General features: G+C 42.7%; 4 protein-coding genes across 10 annotated transcripts in view; 3 read left to right on the top strand and 1 right to left on the bottom strand.

Annotated features, from left to right (window-relative positions):
• The window catches only part of khdc4 (KH domain containing 4, pre-mRNA splicing factor), a 43,666-nt gene extending 41,973 nt beyond the window's left edge, over window positions 1-1,693 (top strand). For 4 of the 7 annotated variants that reach the window (XR_013204857.1, XR_013204856.1, XM_077232619.1 and 1 more), the window contains 2 exons: window positions 722-813; window positions 1,248-1,693. Coding sequence is in view for 4 of the 7 variants with exons in the window: in XM_077232619.1 (XP_077088734.1) it covers window positions 722-813; window positions 1,248-1,432 (277 nt within the window). In the remaining 3 variants the exon portion in view is untranslated. The remainder of the gene's footprint in view (window positions 1-721; window positions 814-1,247) is intronic. The other 3 variants (XR_013204858.1, XM_077232620.1, XM_077232618.1) reach the window with 1 other exon arrangement.
• A 7,045-nt stretch (window positions 1,694-8,738) lies between these two features.
• Window positions 8,739-11,121, bottom strand: malsu1 (mitochondrial assembly of ribosomal large subunit 1). The gene is made up of 4 exons (XM_077232613.1): window positions 10,858-11,121; window positions 10,148-10,311; window positions 9,295-9,376; window positions 8,739-9,209 (listed from the first exon to the last, which is right to left on the bottom strand). Exons 1-4 carry the CDS (start codon window positions 11,033-11,035, stop codon window positions 9,061-9,063), a joined length of 573 nt encoding a protein of 190 aa, XP_077088728.1. The 5' UTR covers window positions 11,036-11,121; the 3' UTR covers window positions 8,739-9,060.
• Window positions 11,122-18,022: 6,901 nt separating this feature from the next.
• LOC143740632 (zona pellucida sperm-binding protein 3-like) lies at window positions 18,023-20,165 on the top strand. Its single transcript, XM_077232623.1, has 8 exons — window positions 18,023-18,614; window positions 18,681-18,802; window positions 18,887-18,990; window positions 19,060-19,237; window positions 19,568-19,685; window positions 19,751-19,836; window positions 19,905-19,993; window positions 20,065-20,165. The coding sequence occupies exons 1-8, from the start codon at window positions 18,039-18,041 to the stop codon at window positions 20,130-20,132; spliced, it is 1,341 nt and encodes a 446-aa protein (XP_077088738.1). The 5' UTR covers window positions 18,023-18,038; the 3' UTR covers window positions 20,133-20,165.
• A 4,483-nt stretch (window positions 20,166-24,648) lies between these two features.
• On the top strand, window positions 24,649-26,829 carry LOC143740626 (zona pellucida sperm-binding protein 3-like). Its single transcript, XM_077232612.1, has 8 exons — window positions 24,649-25,262; window positions 25,329-25,450; window positions 25,535-25,638; window positions 25,710-25,887; window positions 26,232-26,349; window positions 26,415-26,500; window positions 26,569-26,657; window positions 26,729-26,829. The coding sequence occupies exons 1-8, from the start codon at window positions 24,687-24,689 to the stop codon at window positions 26,794-26,796; spliced, it is 1,341 nt and encodes a 446-aa protein (XP_077088727.1). The 5' UTR covers window positions 24,649-24,686; the 3' UTR covers window positions 26,797-26,829.
• The last annotated feature ends 1,139 nt before the right edge of the window (window positions 26,830-27,968 follow it).

Below are 27,968 nucleotides of genomic sequence, written 5' to 3'. Positions count from 1 at the left end.
CTTGCTCTTGAACGGACACACACACACACACACACACACACACACAGTGATGTCTACACACTCGTCTCTGCGTTCTCTTGCTCTTGAACGGACACACACACACACACACACACACAGTGATGTCTACACACTCGTCTCTGCGTTCTCTTGCTCTTGAACGGACACACACACACACACACACAGTGATGTCTACACACTCGTCTCTGCGTTCTCTTGCTCTTGAACGGACACACACACACACACACAGTGATGTCTACACACTCGTCTCTGCGTTCTCTTGCTCTTGAACGGACACACACACACACACACACACACACACACACACACAGTGATGTCTACACACTCGTCTCTGCGTTCTCTTGCTCTTGAACGGACACACACACACACACACACACAGTGATGTCTACACACTCGTCTCTGCGTTCTCTTGCTCTTGAACGGACACACACACACACACAGTGATGTCTACACACTCGTCTCTGCGTTCTCTTGCTCTTGAACGGACACACACACACACACACACTGTGTTCAGGACTGTTTTAAATAATAGTGCAGCGATGAAACTGATAAATGCGAATGATGATATGATCAAAACTCACTTACATTTATATATTTATACGATATTATAAACATTATCATGATTTTCTGTATTGAAAGTAAACGTTAATCATGTGATCATGTTGTTGATTGAGGTGTGTGTTTGTGTGTGTGTGTTGCGCAGCAGCAGAACGATCATGGCGTGTGTGTCAGCGCCGATCAACGGACTGAGATCTCAGAAAGCAGACGAGAAGATATCACCGCCGAGCCTTCTGGGTAAGACACGCTTTATACACACACACACACACACACTCCTGCTGATGTCTGTCAGTCACACACACAGAGATGAGCTGCAGCACGGGACTGTATCATTAGCACAGGTAAAGCTGAAGCGTGGCGTTTCACAGGAAATTACACGCTTCAGCTTGAGGGCCGTGATTGGTTAGTTGAGTTGAGGCTCCTCCCCTGCCGTGCCGTGTGACTCCGCACTAACGGGCGTCTCTCTTGTGTTCTGTGTTCTCTCTCTTTCTCTGTGTTTTTTCTCTCTCTCTTTCATGTCCCTGTGGGGGGATGCCTGATGGGCGGGGCCTCGTTCCCTTCCGCCTCCTGATTGGACGCTTCCAATGACATGCGGTTGTTTAACTTCCTGTTTCCTTGATTGCTGGTATGGTGTTGTTTGTGTGCTTGTCTCTGGTTTCTGGTGTCATCAGAGCCGCAGGTGAAGCGAGTCCGGGCCGGGCTGGTGGCGTACGCTGGAGATTCCTCGGATGAAGAGGACGATCACGGACCCTCGAAAGGATATACGTACCTCTCGCCCTCTCCTCACCGGCCCAAAACACACACACACACACACACGCCGCAGACGCAGCCCATGCCCTTCTGGATGGCACCGTAAACACACACACACACACACACACACAGGTAGCGTGGTCATTCATGGCCTCATCCGCTCCTAAAGACTCTCAGAGGGGATTCAGGGTCAGATAAGAACGAGGAGCCGCAGAAATCAGCATGTGACTGATCATGTGACTGATGGCAGATCATGTGACACTGCAGGACTCACTTTTTAAAGCTGGCTCTGTTTTAGTTTTTCTTCATCACTTTGATTTGTAATGTTACTGTGATTCTCTTGAAAAAATAAACTCATTTACTCTCAGCATGTTCGTGTTTATTCTTTTATAGCTGTAAAGTAGAAATAATTCTATGAGAATGAGTCCACAGCGCAACTATAACGAGAACGGCACAGAGAAACGATAAAAACATTGACAGCCAATCAGAATCCATCCTGCTTTAACCCTCTGGTGCGCCTCGCGTGGCGTTCAAAAATTACCCAATTTCTTTTTTTATTTCAATGAAAGGAATTTACTATATTTTCGTTTTTTATTTAATACTTTGTGGGGATTTTATGGTACTTGCATTATATTTACGCTCAATTTATAATACATTTATTCACTTTTTGAGCATAAATCTCCAGCTTAAACTGGTAACTCTTCAATGCTTTAGAGCTCAGACTGAATGAAAAGGAGGTTTGAGAGGGCTGTGTAGATGGCTGGCCTCTTTCTTTATTAGGTATGTTTGTATATGTGTGTGTGTGTGTGTGTGTGTGTGTGTGTGTGTGTGTGTGTGTGTGTGTGTGGTTTCTAAAAGGGAAAGGATATGGGATACAATTAGCTACATAATGCCACAATACAAGGCCACAATCCATTTGAATGACAATCAAACATTTGTACAAGAGCTTAGAATGCAGGATATTAGCTAGATAGTCTAGCAAACAAAGTCAATACATAAATTCCCTCTGCCCTGTACTTAATGAGCTGATAATGCCTATAAATACTCAATTGACCCTTCGCAAAGATCCGCCCACCTTAGTTACTGTCGCTATGTCCGACAAGCTACGCCGCTCTCACGCAGTGAAAAATACATTGCGGATCAGAGAGGAGACTGACAATACGCTGACAGACCAGGTTACTTTTCGGTTACTTTTGATATTAAACATATTAAACAAAGACTTCCTTCCAAACCTTTCAAATTTGCTAATTTTTAAAAAGATATTTAAACAATAAATACCGTTTTGTGGCTCTTTAATGTGTCGTGACAGATCGCTGTAGAGCCTCAGTTAAAGCTGCTCGTGAACCGATCATCTCTTCCTTCCAGTTCATTTATAGCATCAAATAAACATGAATGAACATAAGAAGGAATGTTGTTTTAACCGCGGAAAGGCGTCAGTATATTCAGTTTTTCAAGTTCAAATCCTCCCATGTTAATCTACTAACGCTCCTGACTGCTTTGTCAGACAAAATGGCGGATGGCGAAGTATGATTGGTCAGATCACCTGTCAATCAAGCTCCCTGCGAAGGGTCAATTGCACATATTACTACCACTAGCACAGTCACATGAGCAATATAAACTGTTCAATCTAACAGTACATTTAAACAGACAGAAAGGAATGCAAGGTTTGTGCACATTCTCATTATGTAACTTACATGGTTCAATAACCAACTGAGTGGCAAAGAAAAATGGGGCGTGGCAACTGCAGGACAGAGAGGAAAACTTCCAAACAGCCGCCCCCAAATTTGCCTTGCAAATTTGCTTGAGTGGAAGGTCATGGGGGTTCAGGTAGGGGAGGGAGTGGGATGAGGCGGGCAACGGGTCTTGTGTACTGTTTGTCCCCCACCTGGACATCTGCAACCCTGCAGGGCAATCTTGATGGAACATATTTCACACCCCCACGTCCCGCCGAAGTGGGGTGCGTGTGGGGGGTTGAACTTGAATGAGATCCTCTGTTTGGCCAGCACTGCTTGGAGGTCAGGGGTCAGGGATTGGTAGACTTCCTGTAGCTCTCTGTTGCCTCCGATGAAGTTGGTACCTCTTTTCTCAACCCGCCGTCCAACTTTCACAGTGTAGGGCCCGAAATAATCTATCCCGGTAGAATAGAAGAGACGTTTGCGGAGGCGAAGGCGAGCAGGAGGAAGATCCGCCATTTGGGCATTAAGAGGCTTGGCACGGGACTGCTGGCACTTAGCAATTCAATTCAATTCAATTCAATTCAAATTTATTTGTATAGCGCTTTTCACAATACACATTGTCTCAAAGCAGCTTTACAGAAATTGCATTTCGGAAATGTACATAGAAAAATACAGTTAGTTAATCAAGTATTAATTTATGGCATAACATATCGCCGGCTTTGAGTCGTCTCTTCACAGGCGTCGAGTCGTCTCTTCACAGGCGTTGGGGCATCTGAAGTCTCCGTGAGAGAGACTTTAGCCACCTTAGCACACCTTTGCTGATGTTTTCTGACAGCCTCACGACCCCTCAGGATCCAGAATCGCCTCCTCAGCTCAGCGAATTGCCTCTCAGGACCAGAATGATGTAGGTGGTCATCACAATCTTTAATTTTAAGTTTTGTGATCGGATGGGCAGGGTCGAGGACAACTGGATGCATGGAATCAGGGGGCAGATCACTGCTTTGTCGTAACCTTCCACCTACTCGAATGAGACCTGACACTGGATCTAGTTCCGGAGCAAGGGAGAGAAGACGACTGGAATGTGGAAGGGGTTTGTGAGTCTGCAGGTATGCCAGATCATTTCCAAAGGAATCCAGCTGGGTCTGTCTTAGGATGGCAATCTCTGTATCAAGGTAGGTTTCTGCCGATGGTGTTGTAGGAGGCTCTGCCACCCCATGATGGGAGGCAGCGGTAGAGTCAAGGAGATCCTGAAAGGTGGTGAACTGGGTAGGGTCAGAGATGGAGGGAATTTGGCCAAGAAATATGGCACCACAGAAACTGGGCTTACGTAGCTCTACAGGATCTTCGGTCTGATCTATTATGAGGTTAGTTGGCTACAGGTCAGGGGGTTGCAGGAGGAAGGCAGGTCCTTGGTTCCACCTGCAAGGCTTACTTAGATCAGACAGCTGCTTCCCTCTAGTCAGATCGTCAGCTGGGTTGTTCTGGGAATCCACATAGCGCCATTCCTGGCTTTTGGTTAGTTCCTGGATTTCAGCCACCCTAGTTCCAACAAAGATCTTATAGCGGCATGATTCTGAAAGTAATTGGGGGCGGTGGTAGAGTTACTCCATAAAGTAGCCTGTCTGATGTTAAGAGTGAGCTCTGTTTGGAGGAGGTTGAACAGTTGAGCTCCAATGAGGGCTGCGCACAGTTCAAGTCGAGGGATAGATAGTTGTTTTTTGGGCGCAACACAGGACCTCGCCATTAGGAAGGACACATTCACCTGTTGATCATCTTCAGTGCGCATGTAGGCGACTGCGTCATAAGACTGCTGACGCATCACAGAAGATATGCAGGTCTTGGATGGCTGAGTGGGTATCTACTGTCCAACGGATAAGACAACGGGGCAGTACTATTGAGGAGAGATTAGGGAGCTCTCCTTCCCAGGAAAGCCAGGCTTCTAGGATGTTGTGGGGAAGGTTTGGGTCATCCCATTCTCTTGCCTTTGCCCACAGATGCTGGACAATGATCTTGGCTCTTGTTGTGTAGGGGAGGATGTAGCCAAGAGGATCGTACTGGCTTGCAAGAACTCTGTAGATGTGACGCATGGTTGGAGTAGCAGCTTCAATGGCTCTATGCTTGTATTTCAGGGTGTCCGTATGGCAATTCCAGTGGAGGCCTAGAGTAGATTCCATGGGATCAAGGGAAGGATGGTGTGACAGCCAGAGCTCCGGCTGGTCTGACCTAGCCTCGGGAGGGAGATCACAGATGACTTTGGGGTGATTACTAGCCCATTGTCTAATCTCAAAGCCACCAGAGGAAAGGGTTGCCCGCATGCAGTAAAGGAGGTCCTTAGCTTCCTCCGGTGTGGGGAGACTTTGAAGGCAGTTATCCACATAGAAACAATTCTGTATGGAATAGGTAACGCGCTCATCTACCTGTGCATCCTTGGCGATCCTCTGGAGGGCGTAAATGGCACAACATGGGCTGGTGGTGGTGCCAAATGGGATGACTTGCCATTCATATACAGTTGTAGGGGATCTACTGTCTAGGTCACGCCAGAGGAAGCGCAGGAGGGATTTATCTCGGGGTAGCAGGCGCACCTGGTGGAACATGGACTTAACGTCTCCACTGATGGCAATCTTATGTTGCCTGAAACGGAGGAGAACTCTAAGGAGGGAAGGCCCAAGGGTTGGACCAGGGAACAATTGTGAATTCAGGCATTGATTCTGATAGGAGAAAGAACAATCAAATACAATACGGTCCTTTCCATTATGACGCACAATGTGATGAGGTATGTACCAAGACTCAGGAGCATCTGCTACTTCAGATAAGGTTAACTTCCTGACATACCCAGCATCCACTAACTTCTGAATCTCTCTGGTATAGGTCTCCGCCTGAATGGTGTGCTGGTGTGCTCCGGTTTTGGAGCAGTCGCCTCTCACAGCTGCGAAGACGGGACATAACTGCTTCCTTAGGGGCCTTTAGGGGAGGCCAGGGATCTACTCGGAGGAGAGGTGTAGCATACCGTAGGACGTCATCAACAGGAATTCGGAGGGTTTGAGTCTCCAGCTGGTGAATTGCATCTTGGTCCTGTTTAGAGCGTACAACCAATTTTGTGTTTCTCGGAGGTACTGTGTCCAGCTGCCACAGTTTTTGCACATTGTGGTTGATGTCATCAGGTGGGCATTTAAAGGAGATATAGTGACACTTGGTGGAGCGAGAGCTAACAATATCTCTAGCAGGGCCCTGTAACGTCCAGCCGAGACGGGTTTTGATTGCTACAGGGGCTCTGGGGGGCCCTAACTTTACAGGCAGTGTTGGAGTGATAAGGTGGGTATGATCAGCTCCTATGAGTAGAAGGGGGCTTACGTTATCATACTGCTTCAAGGGAATCTGCCGGAGATGAGTGTAGCGCCGCTGGAGGGATTTCACAGGAAGAGAATGTTCAGATAAGGAAAGCTGATCAGCAGTGAAGGCATGCCTGATGCCATAGGATTTCTCTGGATGGGCCTTTGGAATGAGGGTGAAGGACACGGCGGCACCGTTTAGAGTCTGGACATCCTGTCTCACCGTCCTCAGCTTCAAGCTCTCAGACTCTCCTACCAACCGGAGTTTCTGGGCGGCAGGATGCAGGAGGATCGTACGTTCTGACCCATCATCCAATATGGCATACGTGTCTAGGGACTTGTTCCAATTACGTAGGGTCACTTCACCTACCTTCAGCAGCACCTTATTGCAATCGCTAGGATGGTCTAGGAAGAAATTCTGCACTTGCCTCTGGTTGATGTTGCATAGGACCTGCAGATGTTTCCCATTACATTGGTTGCAGCGTCCCTTCAGATCACACTGATTTGCAAAGTGGTCTCGTGCACACTGCCAGCAGCGTTTCTGTCCTTTGATCCAACTAGTTTTCTGATCTTCAGTGAGCTGGAGGAAGTCATCACATTTACTGAAATGATGTTCAGGGGAGTTACAGTAAGCACACACTGGACAGCGTATGGATGTGGTGTGGGGGAGGAACTGACTGGCCCTAGGAGGTGCTATCTGGACTTTAGGGGAGGTCATTTGCGAAGTCTTGCTACCATGAAGTATAGCTGTAGCTCGGAATGGGTGAGAGGGTGGTGGCCTTGGTCGGACAGGCTGAAGGGTTCTCTCCCTTCTGGCCTGGCAGCGGGTTTCCTGTTGCAGCCAGGAGGAGAAATCTTGGAGGTTATAGGAAAGGGGACCTGGTCCGCTCAAAATCATGCTTCACTTAAACTGAAAAAAATGGTCACTGGGTAGTTTCTCTAAAAGCCCCTCGACATGTGAGCCACAGGTAAGCTCGGATAGACCTTCACGGCCCATGGGCTGGAGGAGACCCACTAAGGCCTGTACTCTAAGGGAAAACTGATCTAGGGCTCTACCATCACCTATCCGGATAGCAGGCATCTCCATTATAGCCTGGAGCTCTCTCAGAGCAAGCTGTCTGGGTTGGCCATAACACTCCTCTAGGGCCCGAATAGCTTGAGTATAGGGATCTTGGGCATAAAAATAAGCTAAAGCAAGCCGCTTAACCTGATCTACTTTTAAGTGATCCAGTAAGATGTGATATTTATACTGCTCAAACTCTCCTGGATCCAACAAGTTGGATAGGGCCATCTTCAACATCATATACTGGCTTTCATCCTCTCTTGTAAGATCAGGGCATGAGAGACCCTCTATCTTGCTATATGACTGCAGTCGGCCTGAAGGGGGAGCTAAATGGCTTGCTGGGGCTACAGAAGTAAGGTGGTGAGGCTGCACATTGCGAGGCTGGTATGCTGGCTGGGCAGAGGGGGTCATAGCTCTAGGCGAAATTTGAGGTGACGACATGTAGGCTGGGAGCAAGGGGTTATGTGAGACTGGGACTTGACAAGTGGCAGGGAACTGACTATGGTCAGCAGGATTCGTGTGCTGCCAGGACTGAACTAAGGGCTGAATGGCAGGGGAGTGGCAAAGAAAAATGGGGCGTGGAAACTGCAGGACAGAGAGGAAAACTTCCAAACACTGAAGTTTGATCTCTTTTCAAACACTTGGCAGATTATTATTGTTATTAAAAATGCACAAAAATACTATCTTCAATTTTTATATGAAATCTACATTATCAAAAACATGTTTTACTCTAAAACTGCATGAAAACCAAAGCCATAATCTAAACAAGTTGTGTTCAGAATGTGAGCTTGATATCTCAGTAAATGAGCATTCAGTGAGATGTTGTTCGGCCGCAGTTCCAAACGCTTCCACTAGAGGAAACTCTTATTCATTTCCACTGCGATATTCCTGACCGCGAGGAGCACAAGTGGGACTATTTTATACAGGACCATTAAACCTGTTCCAATCATGTGCATTATTTTTTTGTGTTCACATTGCAAGTGCCAAAACCTTTACCAAGTTTCGTACCATTCCAATCAAGTTAAAAAAAAAATTTTTTTTGAAGAGCCCGAGACGGTTAATGAACTCGAGCATTTAAAGGCACAGACGCAGAAACTGCTGCAAACACATAATAAATGGAACAATATCGCATGTTATTGTTAGTTATCATTCGTATCGTTATCATTGTCATAGTTATTGTTATAATAGTTATAGTTACTTTGTTATCGTTATTGTTAGTTTTTGTTTAGGTTAAAATTATACTCTTCCTTATAGTTATTATTAGTGTTATCATAGTTATACCATGTGCATCTTTGATTCATCAAGCAGAAGTTATTAACACACATTTATATTTGACACACAATATTTGTGAATTAAATCCTTTTATTCAAAGTTAGCAGCTCAAAACTGGATATTTCCCATGATTTTCTGACAGTATTTACATTTCCTAAAGCTGTTCTCCCATAGATGAAGTGTGTGTTGCGGGATCAGTTGTGCATGTCCAGGATGTAGTCTGCGGGGAGTGTGTGTTGCGGGATCAGTTGTGCATGTCCAGGATGTAGTCTGCGGGGAGTGTGTGTTGTGGGATCAGTTGTGCATGTCCAGGATGTAGTCTGCGGGGAGTGTGTGTTGCGGGATCAGTTGTGCATGTCCAGGATGTAGTCTGCGGGGAGTGTGTGTTGCGGGATCAGTTGTGCATGTCCAGGATGTAGTCTGCGGGGAGTGTGTGTTGCGGGATGCGCTGGAGCTGTTCGTCATGCGAGCGCAGTGTCCAGAGCTTCTCCAGCTCATACGTGTCTCTGGTGTCCGACAGCATGAGGTGAAGCACCATGGATCCTGCGGGACAGAACACGGTCAGTCTCTCACACACACACACACACACACACACACACACACACACACAATCGCAGCCGCTACGAACCGAAGTCGATGCACTTCCAGTCGTCGCAGTCTCTGCCCTCCAGCCGAACGTGCCGCTCCTCGTTCTTACGCAGGAACTTAAACTGCGAATAGAAAGAGTTTTTAGAGTATAAGAGAACATACGAGTGTCTTCAGCCGGATCAAACCGGACACATCCCACTGGACACACACTCGGTTTCATCCGGATCTATGGAAGCGTTTCTGCCTGTAATAAACAATAAAAGAGGTAACTCCGACTTTCTCACAATATTTCTTGCAATTCCCAGTTTATACTACGAAATTCTGACTTTATTTGACACAATTCCCAGTTTATTAATCGGAATTCTGACTTTTTTCTCGTAATTCTTAATTTTTAACTCGCAATTCTGACTTTTTTCCGCAATTCCCATTTTATTATTGAAATTCTGACTTTTTTCTTGCAATTCTGATTGTAGTACTTTTAATTACCAATTTATGAATAATAATTCTGACTTTTTTCTTGCAATTCCCATTTTTTAACTCGCAATTCCTACTGTATTTCTCGTCATTCTTAATTTAGAACTCGCAATTCTGGATTTCTTCTTGCAATTCGGACTTTATATCTACCAAATTTCAGTTTATAAATTGGAATTCTGACTTTATTTCTCGCAATTCCTAGTTTATAAATCGGAATTTTTAAATTTTTCTTGCGAATCTGATTGTAGAACTTTTAATTCCCAGTTTATGAATTGGAATTCTGACTTTTCCCCCGCGATTCCCAATATCTCACAATTACCTTTATTTTATTCTCAGGTGAAAACAAGCTTCCATAGATCTCAATTCAGTTTGCGTTTCCGCTAGTTTTATCATAGCCCTGCCAGTGCGCGTGTCTTTACCGATTTGAGCACACACTCTGCCATGGCGCTGAGGTGTCGCGGGGAAGATCCGCTCACGATGATCATGTGATCGGTGTACCTGAGCTCAGGTGAGACCCTGATGACACAGATGTCTGAAGCATTCTCCTGTCTCAGGACCGACACCAGCAGACCCACGTCAAACCCTTAACACACAACATACACACAACAACACAACAGAGCTTTACAGCAACTCTTCACAAAAACACTGTGGAAGTCAATGGGGTCCAACAACTGTCTGGTGACGCACATTCTTCAAAATATCTTACTTTGTGTTCGACAAAAGAAAGAAACTCATACAAGTTTGGAACATGACTTTTTGGGTGAACAGTCCCTTTAATTGCATGTAATTATGCATAATTTATTATTACTACAGTTACAGTACATGTAATGTGTAGCCTAACAATCTTTAAATAGGCTTAGTTTCACCACAAAATTAACAGAATATATATATATATATATAATTTGCATAAAAATTGAACCTATTTTAAGACCCTCCATATTTCAACACTGACATTAATTATTTGCGCTGCATTAATGAGAATTGTAAGATGAAATGTGCTTAACTGTCAATGTCATAAACAAACAAACTGCATTTTACGGAATATATATAAATAGTTCGTGTTTATATGCATTTCTTTTGCTGTTAGTGTTAAATATGAGCCTGAGTTGTGTGTTATTGAGCGCCTCACCTCGTGTTGTGTCGGCCTGAGGAACAGCGTGTGTTGTGGTGTTTTCTGCTGTTATTGTGAGTTTTTGTGTGTCTGTTGTTGTTTCACGCGTGACTTTCTGCTGTAAAGACGAGCTCAACCCTGCGACTCTGAAGAGCCCGACAGGAGCTTTAGACCGCAGACAGCGCGCTAAGATCATTGTGTGTGTGTGTGTGTGTGTGAGGGAGATTTATGTGGACTGTATATGAGGAAGCACGTGATCTGAGGTCTCTCTCTCTCTGGCTCCTTCTGCGGCTGCGCGCGCGTTACGTCATCGGATGTGCGTCACACAACATAGAACGGCATCATTTCGATTTTTCACTCATAATTTCGAATATCTTTTATCTGTTATAATATCGACTTTTATATGTCATAATTTCATTTTTTTAATTTAAAAAATATAACCGAGTATGGCATAGTTTTCACCTATGTAATTATTAAGATTTACCGAAGCGTGATATTTTTGTGTATCAGCGGTTCTTAAACTTTCTGCCTCTTTTCTATTTATAAAAATGTTATGTGTACTAAGTAACTGTGTGCGTCGTCTTAAAATAACTTTAAAGATTGCATTAGTAGGCTATATGTATTTTTATAGGCTACTGCTTTTTTAGTTATTTCTCAACAAGTGGCAATAGTGCAAAATAATTGTAAGTTTGTTTTATGTTCGATAGCTTGTGTTTGGCTGTTGCGTTGGTGTTGAAGAGAAGCAAATTAAACACGTTACAGAAAGAGAAACAGTTTTGCCCAGTAATGAGACTGAGAAATAATTTCTCAAAATATTAGTTCCTCATGACATTAAAGAACAATTCAAGACTATGATTTCAAACTAATCCACCTCAGTGATCCGACTTCAGTCTCTGAGGGAAACTCGCTGTTTATCGAGGATTCAATAAAGAAAATGCAGGACTTCAGACACGCGTATAGGACACAGGCTTTATGAACAATAATTAGACATATCCAAACTCAAACCGAATGTTGTCATAAAGGGGAGACCCGGAGAAAGCATTTTCTTGCATTTATTTTAGGAAAATAACCGTTTCACAGCAGCTTTACAGTAATAAACAGGAGAATAACCGTTTCACTGCAGCTTTACAGTAATAAACAGGAGAATAACCGTTTCACTGCAGCTTTACAGTAATAAACAGGAGAATAACCGTTTCACTGCAGCTTTACAGTAATAAACAGGAGAATAACCGTTTCACTGCAGCTTTACAGTAATAAACAGGAGAATAACCGTTTCACAGCAGCTTTACAGTAATAAACAGGAGAATAACCGTTTCACTGCAGCTTTACAGTAATAAACAGGAGAATAACCGTTTCACTGCAGCTTTACAGTAATAAACAGGAGAATAACCGTTTTACTGCAGCTTTACAGTAATAAACAGGAGAATAACCGTTTCACAGCAGCTTTACAGTAATAAACAGGAGAATAACCGTTTCACTGCAGCTTTACAGTAATAAACAGGAGAATAACCGTTTCACTGCAGCTTTACAGTAATAAACAGGAGAATAACCGTTTCACTGCAGCTTTACAGTAATAAACAGGAGAATAACCGTTTCACAGCAGCTTTACAGTAATAAACAGGAGAATAACCGTTTCACTGCAGCTTTACAGTAATAAACAGGAGAATAACCGTTTCACAGCAGCTTTACAGTAATAAACAGGAGAATAACCGTTTCACTGCAGCTTTACAGTAATAAACAGGAGAATAACCGTTTCACTGCAGCTTTACAGTAATAAACAGGAGAATAACCGTTTCACTGCAGCTTTACAGTAATAAACAGGAGAATAACCGTTTCACAGCAGCTTTACAGTAATAAACAGGAGAATAACCGTTTCACTGCAGCTTTACAGTAATAAACAGGAGAATAACCGTTTCACTGCAGCTTTACAGTAATAAACAGGAGAATAACCGTTTCACTGCAGCTTTACAGTAATAAACAGGAGAATAACCGTTTCACAGCAGCTTTACAGTAATAAACAGGAGAATAACCGTTTCACTGCAGCTTTACAGTAATAAACAGGAGAATAACCGTTTCACTGCAGCTTTACAGTAATAAACAGGAGAATAACCGTTTCACTGCAGCTTTACAGTAATAAACAGGAGAATAACCGTTTCACAGCAGCTTTACAGTAATAAACAGGAGAATAACCGTTTCACAGCAGCTTTACAGTAATAAACAGGAGAATAACCGTTTCACTGCAGCTTTACAGTAATAAACAGGAGAATAACCGTTTCACAGCAGCTTTACAGTAATAAACAGGAGAATAACCGTTTCACAGCAGCTTTACAGTAATAAACAGGAGAATAACCGTTTCACAGCAGCTTTACAGTAATAAACAGGAGAATAACCGTTTCACTGCAGCTTTACAGTAATAAACAGGAGAATAACCGTTTCACTGCAGCTTTACAGTAATAAACAGGAGAATAACCGTTTCACAGCAGCTTTACAGTAATAAACAGGAGAATAACCGTTTCACTGCAGCTTTACAGTAATAAACAGGAGAATAACCGTTTCACAGCAGCTTTACAGTAATAAACAGGAGAATAACCGTTTCACAGCAGCTTTACAGTAATAAACAGGAGAATAACCGTTTCACTACAGCTTTACAGTAATAAACAGGAGAATAACCGTTTCACAGCAGCTTTACAGTAATAAACAGGAGAATAACCGTTTCACTGCAGCTTTACAGTAATAAACAGGAGAATAACCGTTTCACAGCAGCTTTACAGTAATAAACAGGAGAATAACCGTTTCACTGCAGCTTTACAGTAATAAACAGGAGAATAACCGTTTCACAGCAGCTTTACAGTAATAAACAGGAGAATAACCGTTTCACTGCAGCTTTACAGTAATAAACAGGAGAATAACCGTTTCACAGCAGCTTTACAGTAATAAACAGGAGAATAACCGTTTCACAGCAGCTTTACAGTAATAAACAGGAGAATAACCGTTTCACAGCAGCTTTACAGTAATAAACAGGAGAATAACCGTTTCACAGCAGCTTTACAGTAATAAACAGGAGAATAACCGTTTCACAGCAGCTTTACAGTAATAAACAGGAGAATAACCGTTTCACTGCAGCTTTACAGTAATAAACAGGAGAATAACCGTTTCACTGCAGCTTTACAGTAATAAACAGGAGAATAACCGTTTCACAGCAGCTTTACAGTAATAAACAGGAGAATAACCGTTTCACAGCAGCTTTACAGTAATAAACAGGAGAATAACCGTTTCACTGCAGCTTTACAGTAATAAACAGGAGAATAACCGTTTCACAGCAGCTTTACAGTAATAAACAGGAGAATAACCGTTTCACTGCAGCTTTACAGTAATAAACAGGAGAATAACCGTTTCAGGGTTCGTACAGATGCTGGAGAACAAAAGTCCAGGACTTTAAGCACTACTGTTTTGGTTTTGAAAGACTATAATCAGAGATCTCTCTTGTTAAATAATATCTTTATTATCTTTCAAATTCTAAAAAGGGCAAATGGATAAATAAAAATAAACTAATAAAACAAAATGTTAAATTAATAACTTTAACCACTGAAAGGACACTATGACATTTCCTTGTGATATCTATACTAGATATCTAGATATCGCTTTCTTAATCAAAGTGATTTTATATTCATTGAATATATGATTAACCTGAAGAATGAAAGCTGTATTATATATTTGGATATTTATATGAGCAATATCACACTCCTAGCCGTGTGAAATGCCTCTATATCTATATCAGACGGGCTGCAGTTCATTTTGCGTGAAAAGATTGTTTTATTAATCAAATTAAACACTAATTTCGCATATATTTTTTCAATAATTCAAGTACTTTTTAATAAATATGGCTGTTTTCAAGGGTTTTCTAGAACTTATATTTTAGAGTCAAATTCAAGCACTTACAGCACTTGTACGAACCCTGAGTTATGATTTTGTCTATGATTTTACATGTTTATTGTAAAGTAAAAAGAAATGTAGAAGTGCATTAAAATCCTGCAGATGAGCTGAAGTGTGCGGAGATCTTCAGTTCGCTGATGCTCGTCCCGAGGTCGTGACCTGGGGAAAGAAAGGGATTTTAAGCCAGCTTTACTATAGTAAATACAGTAACAGTGTTTCTGTTCGTCAAGATCCACAGCACTGCACATCTAACCCGGACATCAGCTGCTAAAAGAGGCTCTCTGATGGAGTGTGTGTGTGTGTGTGTGTGTGTGTGTGTGTGTGTGTGTGTGTGTGTGTGTGAGGAACACAGATGTGGCCAGCGGTGCAGGTGGAGAACAGATGAAGCACATCAGCGGATCTGCACGTCTCGGACCGGCCCGTTAATCTAGCGAATGGCTAGCCCTGATCTGACCACTGACAGGCCCGACAGGCGAGAAGATTCGCTCGCACACACACACACACACACACACACACACACACACACACACACACACACAGAGAAGTCAATCTCACCTCGATCTACAGGAGCCTCACTGTAAGAGAGAGAAAAACAACAATAATAAAAAAAATATATATATATACATATATATAAACACACGCACACCATCATGCAAAAGCAGATGTTTCAGTAACTAATGTCAATCACAGGCACATGATTCATTTATTCCAAAAGATCAAAATAAATGGTGGTAAACTTGACCTTAACATTACAATAAAAATGACATGTCTAATGCCTATTCTGAAAAAATAATGTGGTTTATGGGAGTAAAGGAACTGTAAATGGAACGGGGCTCATTTGCATATTCATAAAACCGCGTACACTAAATGAGGCAAGGGTGTCGAGTTACGTTCAAGATATTTGAAGGCATGAAAAATTTTGTTTTCAAGAATAACGTTTAAATATGTCATTTTGGTGATCAAAAATGAGTTTTAGGGGATACAATGATTGGCTACAGGGGGAGTTTAAAACTAACACAAACTACAAAAACCATCAAGAGAAGAAAATTACCATTGATGTAAAATCTAAGATCGCATAAAACCAGCAGAAACACCAAAATCATTCGAGTAAACAATTATTATATTACATTAATAAAACTCTTCCACGTGCGTTCCCGAGACACTCCCAAAGCTCCTTCTCAAGATAAAGAACAAAAACCAACGCAAATGCAATTACATTAGAATATACCTGATTTAGATCACAGACACATTAGAAAACACCGTTCAGAGGTAAAATAAACATGTAAAATACATACTTTAAAAATCCCCCAGAGAAGCGCGGCCTGGCGGACACGAGCTCTCTCTTCTTCTTCTTCTTCTTCTTCCTCTCCAACCTTCATTATATTGTCGAAATGGTGTATTACCGCCACCGACTGGTGGAGTGTGTGGATCAAAATGACTCCCTTTTTGTATGTCCTCTCCCACAAATTAGTTATTTTAAGATAATAAAACTGTAAAATTCATTTCCCGAGTTATTTTGTTAAATATCTCCTAGTATAAATTGCATTTTTATTTAGCATTATCCTTCTTCCAGCCTTTCTGACAGTATAGCATAATATGTTTCAGTTTCTTTTTGTCAACAAATCTCTCAGTGTTTACCAGCTTCCTGAAAATAAACCAAGGCTCCGACTTGGGTTTTTAAAATTTTGAAAATGTGACGACTACAGCATTTGCCTCTTGAGCGCTGTTGAGCGGATTCTTAAACTCATCGTGTTCACGCGCTCAACATATCTGTGATTGGTTACAGTGATCAACACTTCTAGAACATGTTGTAAATAGACCTTGACGAGCGCAGGTACGACACAGGTACGAGCGCGTACACAGTTACGAGCGCTTACACAGGTACGAGCGCTTACACAGGTAGGAGCGCGTACACAGGCACGCACTGGAGCGTTGGAAAGCACGTCTATCAGAAGATCTCTAATATATCCGCTGATAGTAGAATCCGCTTTAGTGACCGATATCATAAACTATTTGTGAACTTAACTAGGCCTATATATTTCTTTAAGATTCTCCAGCATGTTTTAATGTGTTATGTCATGTTTCAAACCCCAACATTTTTTTAATTCTAATGAGCTTAACTTTGTATTATAAATTAAATTGTTTTAGTAGATTGTTTAGATTATAGTCTTTCGGTACAGAATAGATCAAGAAAGAATGAAGTCTACAATGAATCCACAAACACTGATCAACCTAAACATAACAGTTGTAATGGGGAGAAAACATATCAGTGAATCTATAATAAAATATTGTTATGATCCTGCATTCATGTGGAGATTGCTCGATGTTATAATCTAAAGCTGAAACATACTAAACTCTATTATTCTGGATACTAGTGTGCAAAGGCCATGGGTGCTTCTCAATATCCCTCCTCGTCTCGTTCCTCTGTCCTCCATCCTATGACCCGGAAACCGATCGAGCTCAGCCATCTTGAAGGACATCTCAATTCTCTAATTGCACCGTGAGGAGTTCGGGATCGAGGAGTGAGGAGGCTTTCAGAGGAGTCATGAGCGAGTTTTATCGACTAAACGTGACGCGCGTATACATTCTCCTCCCCCTTCACATCGATCACAATCTGTTTTAATGTATACTTTCTCTTGCAGTTTATATAAACCACACATTACACATATTTCAACAGGGTATCTTGCTTTATTATTATTCATTATGAATTTCTTAAACAAACTTCAACAACATAAGGGCAGATGCTTTGAGCGCTGCTGATGGCGCTATGAAGTGACGCTCGAGTGATCAAGTATTCCAATGTATAAAAAAAGCTTTCATTCGATTCCTCAGTCCTCATTTTCTTTCCTTGCGTCCTTCCCTCACAACCTACAGGGGAGGAGCTGAGACGCTAGGAAAGGAAGCGAGGAAAGGAAACGAGGATGCACAAATAAGAAATGAGAAGCACCCCATGTTTCTGAATTAATAAAACAAAGGAAGACACAACAAGACTTGAGGTTGTTTCTGTTTCAGAGAATTGATCCTTTATTTTGATATTTAAAATAAGCAATCATTTGATTTAGCTACTAATAACATGCCCTTATATGTTAATTCATTTTATTCTGTAATAAAGAATCAATGACTTTCACCTGTGACATATTGATTGAGTAAATTGGCAGGTGCAGAGAAGAATGCTTGTCAGGAGAGGGGTGGAGCCATTCTGATTTACATCTGCATATATTTGGATGGTATCACCCTAAGTTGTCATTGAAACAAGCTTGGCAATAATGGGGTTTTGGCAGGTTGGATTTGGATTGGTGTTTGTTCTTGCTCTTGGACTTTCTGAAGCGCAATGGAGAGCAAGAGCAGCACATAATTTGAGTCCAAGCGAGTTTAGGCCTAGAACATCAGCTCAAGCTTCTCAACAAGCTGATTCCAGGATGCCTTCGGTTCCCAGTAACACTGTATTTGCACCACAAAGGTTTCCCGCTCCGTTGCCTGTCCAGACACCAGTCAGGACTGACTTTGGAAAGTCTTCTCAAGATCTTATGGGTGTTCAATTAAAAGAGCTGTTGCAGGGTCCAGTGGAGAAACTGACGTGGAGATTTCCAAGTCTACCAGAGGAACCCCAGCCGCCAGACGTTCCCTTTGAGTTGCCTTCTCCCGGCCCGGCCAACAGTGTGGCGGCTCAGTGCGGAGAGAGCTCTGTATATGTGGAAGTGATGAAGGACTTCTTTGGGACTGGGCACCCACTGTTGTCCTCTGGGTTTACACTGGGAGGCTGTACTGCGACTGGAGAGGATTCTGCTGCTCAAGTGCTGATCTTTGAGTCTGAACTGCATGGATGCAGCAGCACATCAGTGGTAAGCTTCTGTTGTGACGATGATCATAGGTATTCTGAACCGTCTTCTATTAACCTTTCTGTTTAGGTGACTGAGGATGAGCTCGTCTACAGGTTCAACATTATCTACACCCCACAAGAGGCTTCATATGGTGTTCCTATTGTCAGGAGTAGTGGTGCGGTGGTTGGTATCGAGTGTCATTATCCAAGGTGAGGATTCGAGTAATTCAGGCTCACCGGATGCTCTAATCCTGCCGTTTACGGGCGAGAGATGACGCTTGTTTAACTCTACAGAACACATAATGTGAGCAGCGATACCTTAATGCCCACTTGGATCCCATATGGCTCAACTAAGGTTGCAGAGGAAGTCTTTGTGTTCTCCCTCAAGCTCATGACTGGTTGGTGAAGCCCAAACTGATTTGTAGTATGCTTGTGAATCATGTGTGAAGACTTTTCTCTCTTTGCAGATGACTGGAGATTTGAGAGACCTTCTAACCAGTACTTCCTGGGTGACATGATAAATCTCGAAGCATCGGTGCGTGTGTACAGCCATGTTCCCGTCCGTGTGTTTGTGGACAGCTGCGTGGCTACTGCAGTCCCTGATGTGGCTTCTGTCCCCAGATATTCCTTTATTGAGAATAATGGGTAAGAGCTGCTATGGTGAACGTGATCTCTGTTGATCCTGGAACAACTTTCAGATCAACCAATCAGATTATGGGGACAAGTTAACAGTTTGTCAAGTTTAGGCTTAGAACCAGGGTAAGGTGTTTCAACATCAGTGTTATTCACATTATTATTATTATTATTATTATTAGCCCTCTGATTTTAGGGAAAAGTTAAGGATATGGTTAGGACTAAATTTTGGGACAGGAATGTTATTCAAGGATCAACAATGTGTGGCAAAATCATGGTGCTTCCTCATGTATCCCAGCTTCCAGAAGGGTTGTGTTCCCTGTAACTGGGTTGTGTGCACAGGTGCCTGGTTGATGCCAAGCTCACAGGCTCCACGTCTCGCTTTATGCCCCGGACTCGAGGTGATAAGCTAGGGTTTCAGCTGGAGGCGTTCCGGTTCCAGCAAGCGGACAGTGGGCTGGTATGTATGTCTTGTAGTTGTTCAACTCTTTGTATGATATGGTGTACAAACCATTGTCTCTGCAGGTCTACATCACATGCGTTTTGAAGGTGGCTGCCGCAGCAACCTCACCAAATTCTGAGCAGAAAGCTTGTTCATTCTCTGCTAATGGGTACGTCGCCTGCTAGATGAGTGTACAGGTGAAGTAGTTGCGTAACTGAACTGAGGTTTGTTTGTCAGGTGGGTGTCTGCAGATGACTCTGACCAGGTGTGCGGATGCTGTGACACAACCTGTAGCGTCAGAAGTGGAAGTGATCAACTGCTCACAGGTTTGGACTAACTCTGATAACTAGTTGTTGTGATACATGGCTTTAGTTCTCACTAATCATTCGTTTCTCAGATCTACGCTGGGAAAGAGCATCTGTCGGCCCCATCAGTGTAAAAGAATATGGCTATGGCCAAAAATAACTGGAAATGTCATGTGACTTCTGGTGTTTTTTTGTTAATAAATGTTGTAATATATTTGGGTTTTTTGTCTTTACTTGCACAAATACTACACTTAAACATATTTATCCAGTTTACATGGTTCCTGTTCAGATATGTACTACAAAAAGCCTATTTCTCCTGGCCTATGTGGGGGGGGGGGGACATTTTGCTGAAGTAATTTATGGGGATAGGGCTATTACAGGACAAAAGGGCATTTCAATAGCATGTACTTACTGGATGATTTAATTGGGGTTCAAGTGTGTATGCTGAAACCCTATTATACTTGATAGAATTTCCAAGTAAGGACTTGAAACTTTGAGGGATGGGAGTATACCCGCTGTCTATTCATACTTTGCAGTCACGTGACTACCATGGATACCTGGCGGGCAACAAACGCTGACAAAATGGTCAATACTACAATCAATTATATAGTGAGGCTAATTTGTTTCCATGGCACATTAACAAAACGTTTACTGACACAAACACCAAAAACAATAAATACAATTACTAAATATGAATAATATCACTACAATGATATAGGCCTAAAAACAGTCTTTAGTTCACGAACAGCACAACTCTGCCATCTGTGAAAATCAAAAGCAGCTTCAAACTTGTTTAAAAAGAAATATTCTTCTAATTTTTTTACTGTCATTAATGTAGGTCCACAAGAGAAATATTAAGGTAGTCGTCGCTGTACCGCTATATCCATCGTCGTCTCTGAGAGAACGCTGCGTTAATGCAGTGACAGATGCTGAAAGATCAGTCCGTTTCTACTTTCACTTTTGGGGAATGTGCACGTTTACATGCACGTTCTTAACCCGATTATGCTGAATAATAGTGCATCCAATCGCACAACTATCTGGCATGTAATTTACACCTCAAAACACCAACTTCTGTATATTAAAGCTGGCGAAGTCCTGGCAAGATCCTTGATTAGTTTACTGGGTTTCGTTGCTAGAGAACGACGTTCTTGCCCGCCAGCCAGTACTTGTGACGTCACATGCAAAAGTATGAATAGGGGCTTTCGCACCAGAGGAACCTTTTCATTGTTCCTAGCACTATTTCCTGGATTTTGCTGTGTTTGCACCGTGACATTAGTGTACACTGATTGGCCCGAATGCATGTGAAGCACAAGCCATTTTTATAAAGGCTGTGTAAACGCACCTAGATTATAGCCTATATATTTACTTCAGAAACTAACTCTACAAACAGAAAACGGTGATAGATTGAGCTCTAAACCTTTACACTGAGGAGAAAATCCAACGCAACTGAGAGGACCAAGCGAAACATATATATTTCTGCTCAGCAACACTGGACATCAACCACATGACATGCGCTAATAAAAGTGCATTACTGTCTACTTTTTTGATGTAGCCTATAACAGTTCTATCTAATAACGAATGAGACGGGACTATTAGACAAATCGTAATCCACTGAACATGGAGAATGCGAGCAGTGTTTGCTCAGGCTCTGGTGTTGTCAAATTAAAGGTCACAACAAGTGCGGCTTATGTCACTTCAGAGTTCATACTGGTGCTGCGAATACAACCAGGAAAATGTTCCTAGGGGAACCATTCGATCTCAGGGAACCCCCCTGGTGGCTCGTTCCTAGAACTACCCGGTGCGAAAACTACCCTTTGCTAGGTACTCAAATCGCTTTACATATGGAAGGGGGAATCTCCTCAAACACCACCAATGTGCAGCATCACCTGATGATGCGACGGCAGCCATACTGCGCCAGAACGCCCACCACACACACACCAGCTTACTGGTGGCGAGGAGACAGTGATGAAGCCAATCAGTATATGGGGATGATTAGGAGGCCGTGATGGACAGAGACACTGGGTTACTTTGGCCAGGATTGGGTTACACTCCTACTCTTTTTCCGAAGGACATCCTGGGATTTTTAATGACCACAGAGAGTCAGGACCTCGGTTTAATGTCTCATCCTTATGTCACCAAGGCTTACCCCAATCAACCTGATGGTGGAGCTACAGTGATCAGAAGTACATAATGGGTCATAATTCCTAAACCATTTGTCACAGGTTCAAGTGTCTTTTATCACTGGAATCCTTGACAGACAGCATGTCTTGGATTGATGTCATACTGGTGAAATTCCGGGGTGTGTTTTCAAGAAACCTGTATACTTTTGTGAGCTAGTCCTAGGTTTTTGCCCGATCGGAACCAAACACGTGCAAAAAGATTCTCTGGAGTCTGGTTGTCAATTATCAAGTCAATTTCCATTCACATTTGCAACAGGGCGCCAGAATGTTTGAAGTGGGCGTGGTTACTTCTACTAAAACGACCATCCCTTTTGAGCCCCTTTCACACAGAGATTCCGGAAAATACATGGACAAAGTGACCCGGGATTTGACCCCGGGTTCGTTTGATTTTGGTTCATTCACACTGCCAGTGATTTTCCGGAATCAGAGAGTGCGTTCACACACAACCCGTAAAAATCCCGTGAAGACACGTGACATCGATGTGACATGTAATGTCTCAGCAGTGTCTAATTTGCTTATGGGCTGCGATTTCTCTCTGGAGAAACCACGCATGTGCATTTTTTTCTCTGATTCGATCATAAACTAGCGCATTACGTACCGTTTCACTAGCCTTGCTTTCACTTCACTTCAGCGTCATCATTACGACACGGCATTGGTTACGGATTTTGTCACACAGCGCGCGTTCTGGGCCTGATCCCGGCAATGTTACTAGGTCCCCGACCCGGGATCAATCTCGGGTTGTGTTTGCATTCACACAGAAGGCATTCTGGCAATTTCCCGGCAATTTCCCGGGATCAACGCACTGTGTGAAAGGGGCTTTGTACACATATATGGGCTCAGTCTGTGGTTGTGTGAAAAATGACGTGGTGACTAGGGGTAGGAATCACAGGGTAGACTACGATCAGGGGCGCCGCTAAGGAGGTGAAAGTTAGAGTGATTCCAAGGGCCCATGCACTTTTGGGGCCCCCAGAGATCGATTGTATTAATGGAATGGGTGCGGTATACCAACATCATATTCTTTCATAGGGCCCAAAATTTCTAGAGGCACCCTTGGCAATGATACACGGCTCGCGAATACCGATAATATCATGATACAGCAATGCTGCGATATTCGATATATTGCTAGACAATCCTATAATGATACATCACGATATCTGTCCAACAATGAAAAAATGCCAGTGAAAAGGTTAAGTGCAGGTTTTCTCTCTTTATTAAAGTCCAAACTGTTAGAAAACAGTACAAAAGGTTTTTCAGTCTGTAAATTAAATTTAACATTTTAAGTATACTTTTTAAAAGCTTAAATTTTCTTTGTGTGTAAACTGACTCATTTCACTGCTTATCGACTCGCTTTATATAAACCTGGTACATTTAAACATTTTCCACCCTCTTTTATTTAAACCTGGGTGGGAACATCACCTGGGAATAGTGTTGTCAAAGGCTCCAACTTGGGGTTTTTCAAATTTTAAAAATGTGACGACACCAGCATTTGCCCCCAGCGTGTTGAGAGAGATTGAGGAGATTCTTAAACTCCTATGATTGGTGTTCACGCGCTCAACATATCTGTGATTAGTTACAGTGATCAACACTTCCAGAACATGTTGTAAATAGACTTTGACGAGCGCTTACACAGGTACGAGCGCTTACACAGGTACGAGCGCGTACACAGGTACGAGCGCGTACACAGGCACGCACTGGAGCGTTGGAAAGCACGTCCATCAGAAGATCTCTAATATATCCGCTGATAGAAGAATCCGCTATACACTCCTGCTCTCCAACGCTCCTGTGTGTATCTGTGTAAGCGCTCGGTGAAGAGCGTCTAAAATGTATATTCACAACATGCTTCCGTAATTGTATAAAAGCTGAAGTTTATTTAATATTGTACTCGCACTGATTTCCACCATCCCGTTAAAGACCTAGTTAACTTATGTCCACGTTTCACGTTCACATGTTCATGTGTTCAGCGCCACCTCGAGGACCCATGAAGTAGCGACACTGGAAGCAGGTAAATATATTTAGAGCGCCTTATTTTATTAATAAAAATGGACGCCAGCGTATCGATTATCGTATCGCACGGAGCATAATGTTATGATCCTGCATTCCTTTGGTTCTGAAATACATTTCTCCATTTTAGACCCCTGTGGAGATTGCTCTTGATGTTATAATCTAAACCTGAAACATACTAAACTTTATTATTCTGGATACTAGTGTGCAAAGGCCATGTTTCTGAATTAATAAAACAAAGGAAGACACAAAAAGACTTGAACTTGTTTGTGTTTCAGAGAATTGATCCTTTCATTTTGATATTTAAAATAAGCAATCATTTGATTTAGCTACTAATAACATACCCTAATATGTTAATTCATTTTATTCTGTAATAAAGAATCAATGACTTTCACCTGTGACATATTGATTGAGTAAATTGGCAGGTGCAGAGAAGAATGCTTGTCAGGAGAGGGGTGGAGCCATTCTGATTTACATCTGCATATATTTGGATGGTATCACCCTAATTTGTCATTGAAACAAGCTTGGCAATAATGGGGTTTTGGCAGGTTGGATTTGGATTGGTGTTTGTTCTTGCTCTTGGACTTTCTGAGGCACAATGGAGAGCAAGAGCAGCACATAATTTGAGTCCAAGCGAGTTTAGGCCTAGAACATCAGCTCAAGCTTCTCAACAAGCTGATTCCAGGATGCCTTCGGTTCCCAGTAACACTGTATTTGCACCACAAAGGTTTCCCGCTCCGTTGCCTGTCCAGACACCAGTCAGGACTGACTTTGGAAAGTCTTCTCAAGATCTTATGGGTGTTCAATTAAAAGAGCTGTTGCAGGGTCCAGTGGAGAAACTGACGTGGAGATTTCCAAGTCTACCAGAGGAACCCCAGCCGCCAGACGTTCCCTTTGAGTTGCCTTCTCCCGGCCCGGCCAACAGTGTGGCGGCTCAGTGCGGAGAGAGCTCTGTATATGTGGAAGTGATGAAGGACTTCTTTGGGACTGGGCACCCACTGTTGTCCTCTGGGTTTACACTGGGAGGCTGTACTGCGACTGGAGAGGATTCTGCTGCTCAAGTGCTGATCTTTGAGTCTGAACTGCATGAATGCAGCAGCACATCAGTGGTAAGCTTCTGTTGTGACGATGATCATAGGTATTCTGAACCGTCTTCTATTAACCTTTCTGTTCAGGTGACTGAGGATGAGCTCGTCTACAGGTTCAACATTATCTACACCCCACAAGAGGCTTCATATGGTGTTCCTATTGTCAGGAGTAGTGGTGCGGTGGTTGGTATCGAGTGTCATTATCCAAGGTGAGGATTCGAGTAATTCAGGCTCACCGGATGCTCTAATCCTGCCGTTTACGGGCGAGAGATGACGCTTGTTTAACTCTACAGAACACATAATGTGAGCAGCGATACCTTAATGCCCACTTGGATCCCATATGCCTCAATTAAGGTTGCAGAGGAAGTCTTTGTGTTCTCCCTCAAGCTCATGACTGGTTGGTGAAGCCCAAACCGATTTGTAGTATGCTTGTGAATCATCTGTGTGAAGACTTTTCTCTCTTTGCAGATGACTGGAGATTTGAGAGACCTTCTAACCAGTACTTCCTGGGTGACATGATAAATCTCGAAGCATCGGTGCGTGTGTACAGCCATGTTCCCGTCCGTGTGTTTGTGGACAGCTGCGTGGCTACTGGAGTCCCTGATGTGGCTTCTGTCCCCAGATACTCCTTTATTGAGAATAATGGGTAAGATCTGCTATGGTGAACGTGATCTCTGTTGATCCTGGAACAACTTCCAGATCAACCAATCAGATTTGAGGGACAAGTTAACAGTTTGTCAATTTTAGGCTTAGAACCAGGGTAAGGTGTTTCAACATCAGTGTTATTCACATTATTATTATTATTAGCCCTCTGATTTTAGGGGAAAGTTAAGGATAGGGTTAGGACTAAATTTTGGGACAGGAATGTTATTCAAGGATCAACAATGTGTTGATCTAGGAACATGTCTGTCTTGGCAAAATCATGGTGCTTCCTCATGTATCCCAGCTTCCAGAAGGGTTGTTTTCCCTGTAACTGGGTTGTGTGCACAGGTGCCTGGTTGATGCCAAGCTCACAGGCTCCACGTCTCGCTTTATGCCCCGGACTCGAGGTGATAAGCTAGGGTTTCAGCTGGAGGCGTTCAGGTTCCAGCAAGCGGACAGTGGGCTGGTATGTATGTCTTGTAGTTGTTCAACTCTTTGTATGATCTGGTGTACAAACCATTGTCTCTGCAGGTCTACATCACATGCGTTTTGAAGGTGGCTGCCGCAGCAACCTCACCAAATTCTGAGCAGAAAGCTTGTTCATTCTCTGCTAATGGGTACGTCGCCTGCTAGATGAGTGTACAGGTGAAGTAGTTGCGTAACTGAACTGAGGTTTGTTTGTCAGGTGGGTGTCTGCAGATGACTCTGACCAGGTGTGCGGATGCTGTGACACAACCTGTAGCGTCAGAAGTGGAAGTGATCAACTGCTTACAGGTTTGGATTAACTCTGATAACTAGTTCTTGTGATACATGGCTTTAGTTCTCACTAATCATTCGTTTCTCAGATCTACGCTGGGAAAGAGCATCTGTCGGCCCCATCAGTGTAAAAGAATATGGCTATGGCCAAAAATAACTGGAAATGTCATGTGACTTCTGGTGTTTTTTTGTTAATAAATGTTGTAAATATATTTTGGGGTTTGTCTTTACTTGCACAAATACTATACTATTTTGCTGAAGTAATTTATGGGGATAGGCCTATTACAGGACAAAAGGGCATTTCAATAGCATGTACTTACTGGATGGTTTAATTGGGGTTCAAGTGTGTACACTGAAACCCTATTATACTTGATAGAATTTCCAAGTAAGGACTTGAAACTTTGAGGGATGGGAGTATACCCGCTGTCTATTCATACTTTGCAGTCACGTGACTACCATGGATACCTGGCGGGCAACAAACGCTGACAAAATGGTCAATACTACAATCAATTATATAGTGAGGCTAATTTGTTTCCATGGCACATTAACAAAACGTTTACTGACACAAACACTAAAAACAATAAATACAATTACTAAATATGAATAATGTCACTAAAATGATATAGGCCTAAAAACAGTCTTTAGTTCACGAACAGCACAACTCTGCCATCTGTGAAAATCAAAAGCAGCTTCAAACTGTTTAAAAAGAAATATTCTTCTAATTTTTTTACTGTCATTAATGTAGGTCCACAAGAGAAATATTAAGGTAGTAGTTGCTATACCGTTATATCCATCGTCGTCTCTGAGAGAAAGCTGCGTTAATGCAGTGACAGATGCTGAAAGATCAGTCCGTTTCTACTTTCACTTTTGGGGAATGAGCACGTTTACATGCACGTTCTTAACCCGATTATGCTGAATAATAGTGCATCCAATCGCACAACTATCTGGCATGTAATTTACACCTCAAAACACCAACTTCTGTATATTAAAACTGGCGAAGTCCTGGCAAGATCCTTGATTAGTTTACTGGGTTTCGTTGCTAGAGAACAACGTTCTTGCCCGCCAGCCAGTACTTGTGACGTCACATGCAAAAGTATGAATAGGGGCTTTCGCACCAGAGGAACCTTTTCATTGTTCCTAGCACTATTTCCTGGATTTTGCTGTGTTTGCACCGTGACATTAGTGTACACTGATTGGCCCGAATGCATGTGAAGCACAAGCCATTTTTATAAAGGCTGTGTAAACGCACCTAGATTATAGCCTATATATTTACTTCAGAAACTAACTCTACAAACAGAAAACGGTGATAGATTGAGCTCTAAACCTTTA

This window comes from Siphateles boraxobius, unplaced genomic scaffold (assembly GCF_051911475.1).
Source record: "Siphateles boraxobius isolate OS27281-9 unplaced genomic scaffold, OSU_SipBor_1 178, whole genome shotgun sequence".
NCBI classification, from domain to species: domain Eukaryota; kingdom Metazoa; phylum Chordata; class Actinopteri; order Cypriniformes; family Leuciscidae; genus Siphateles; species Siphateles boraxobius.
The sequence above is the reverse complement of the archived record's forward strand: the minus strand, read 5'-3'. Positions and strand labels throughout refer to the sequence as shown.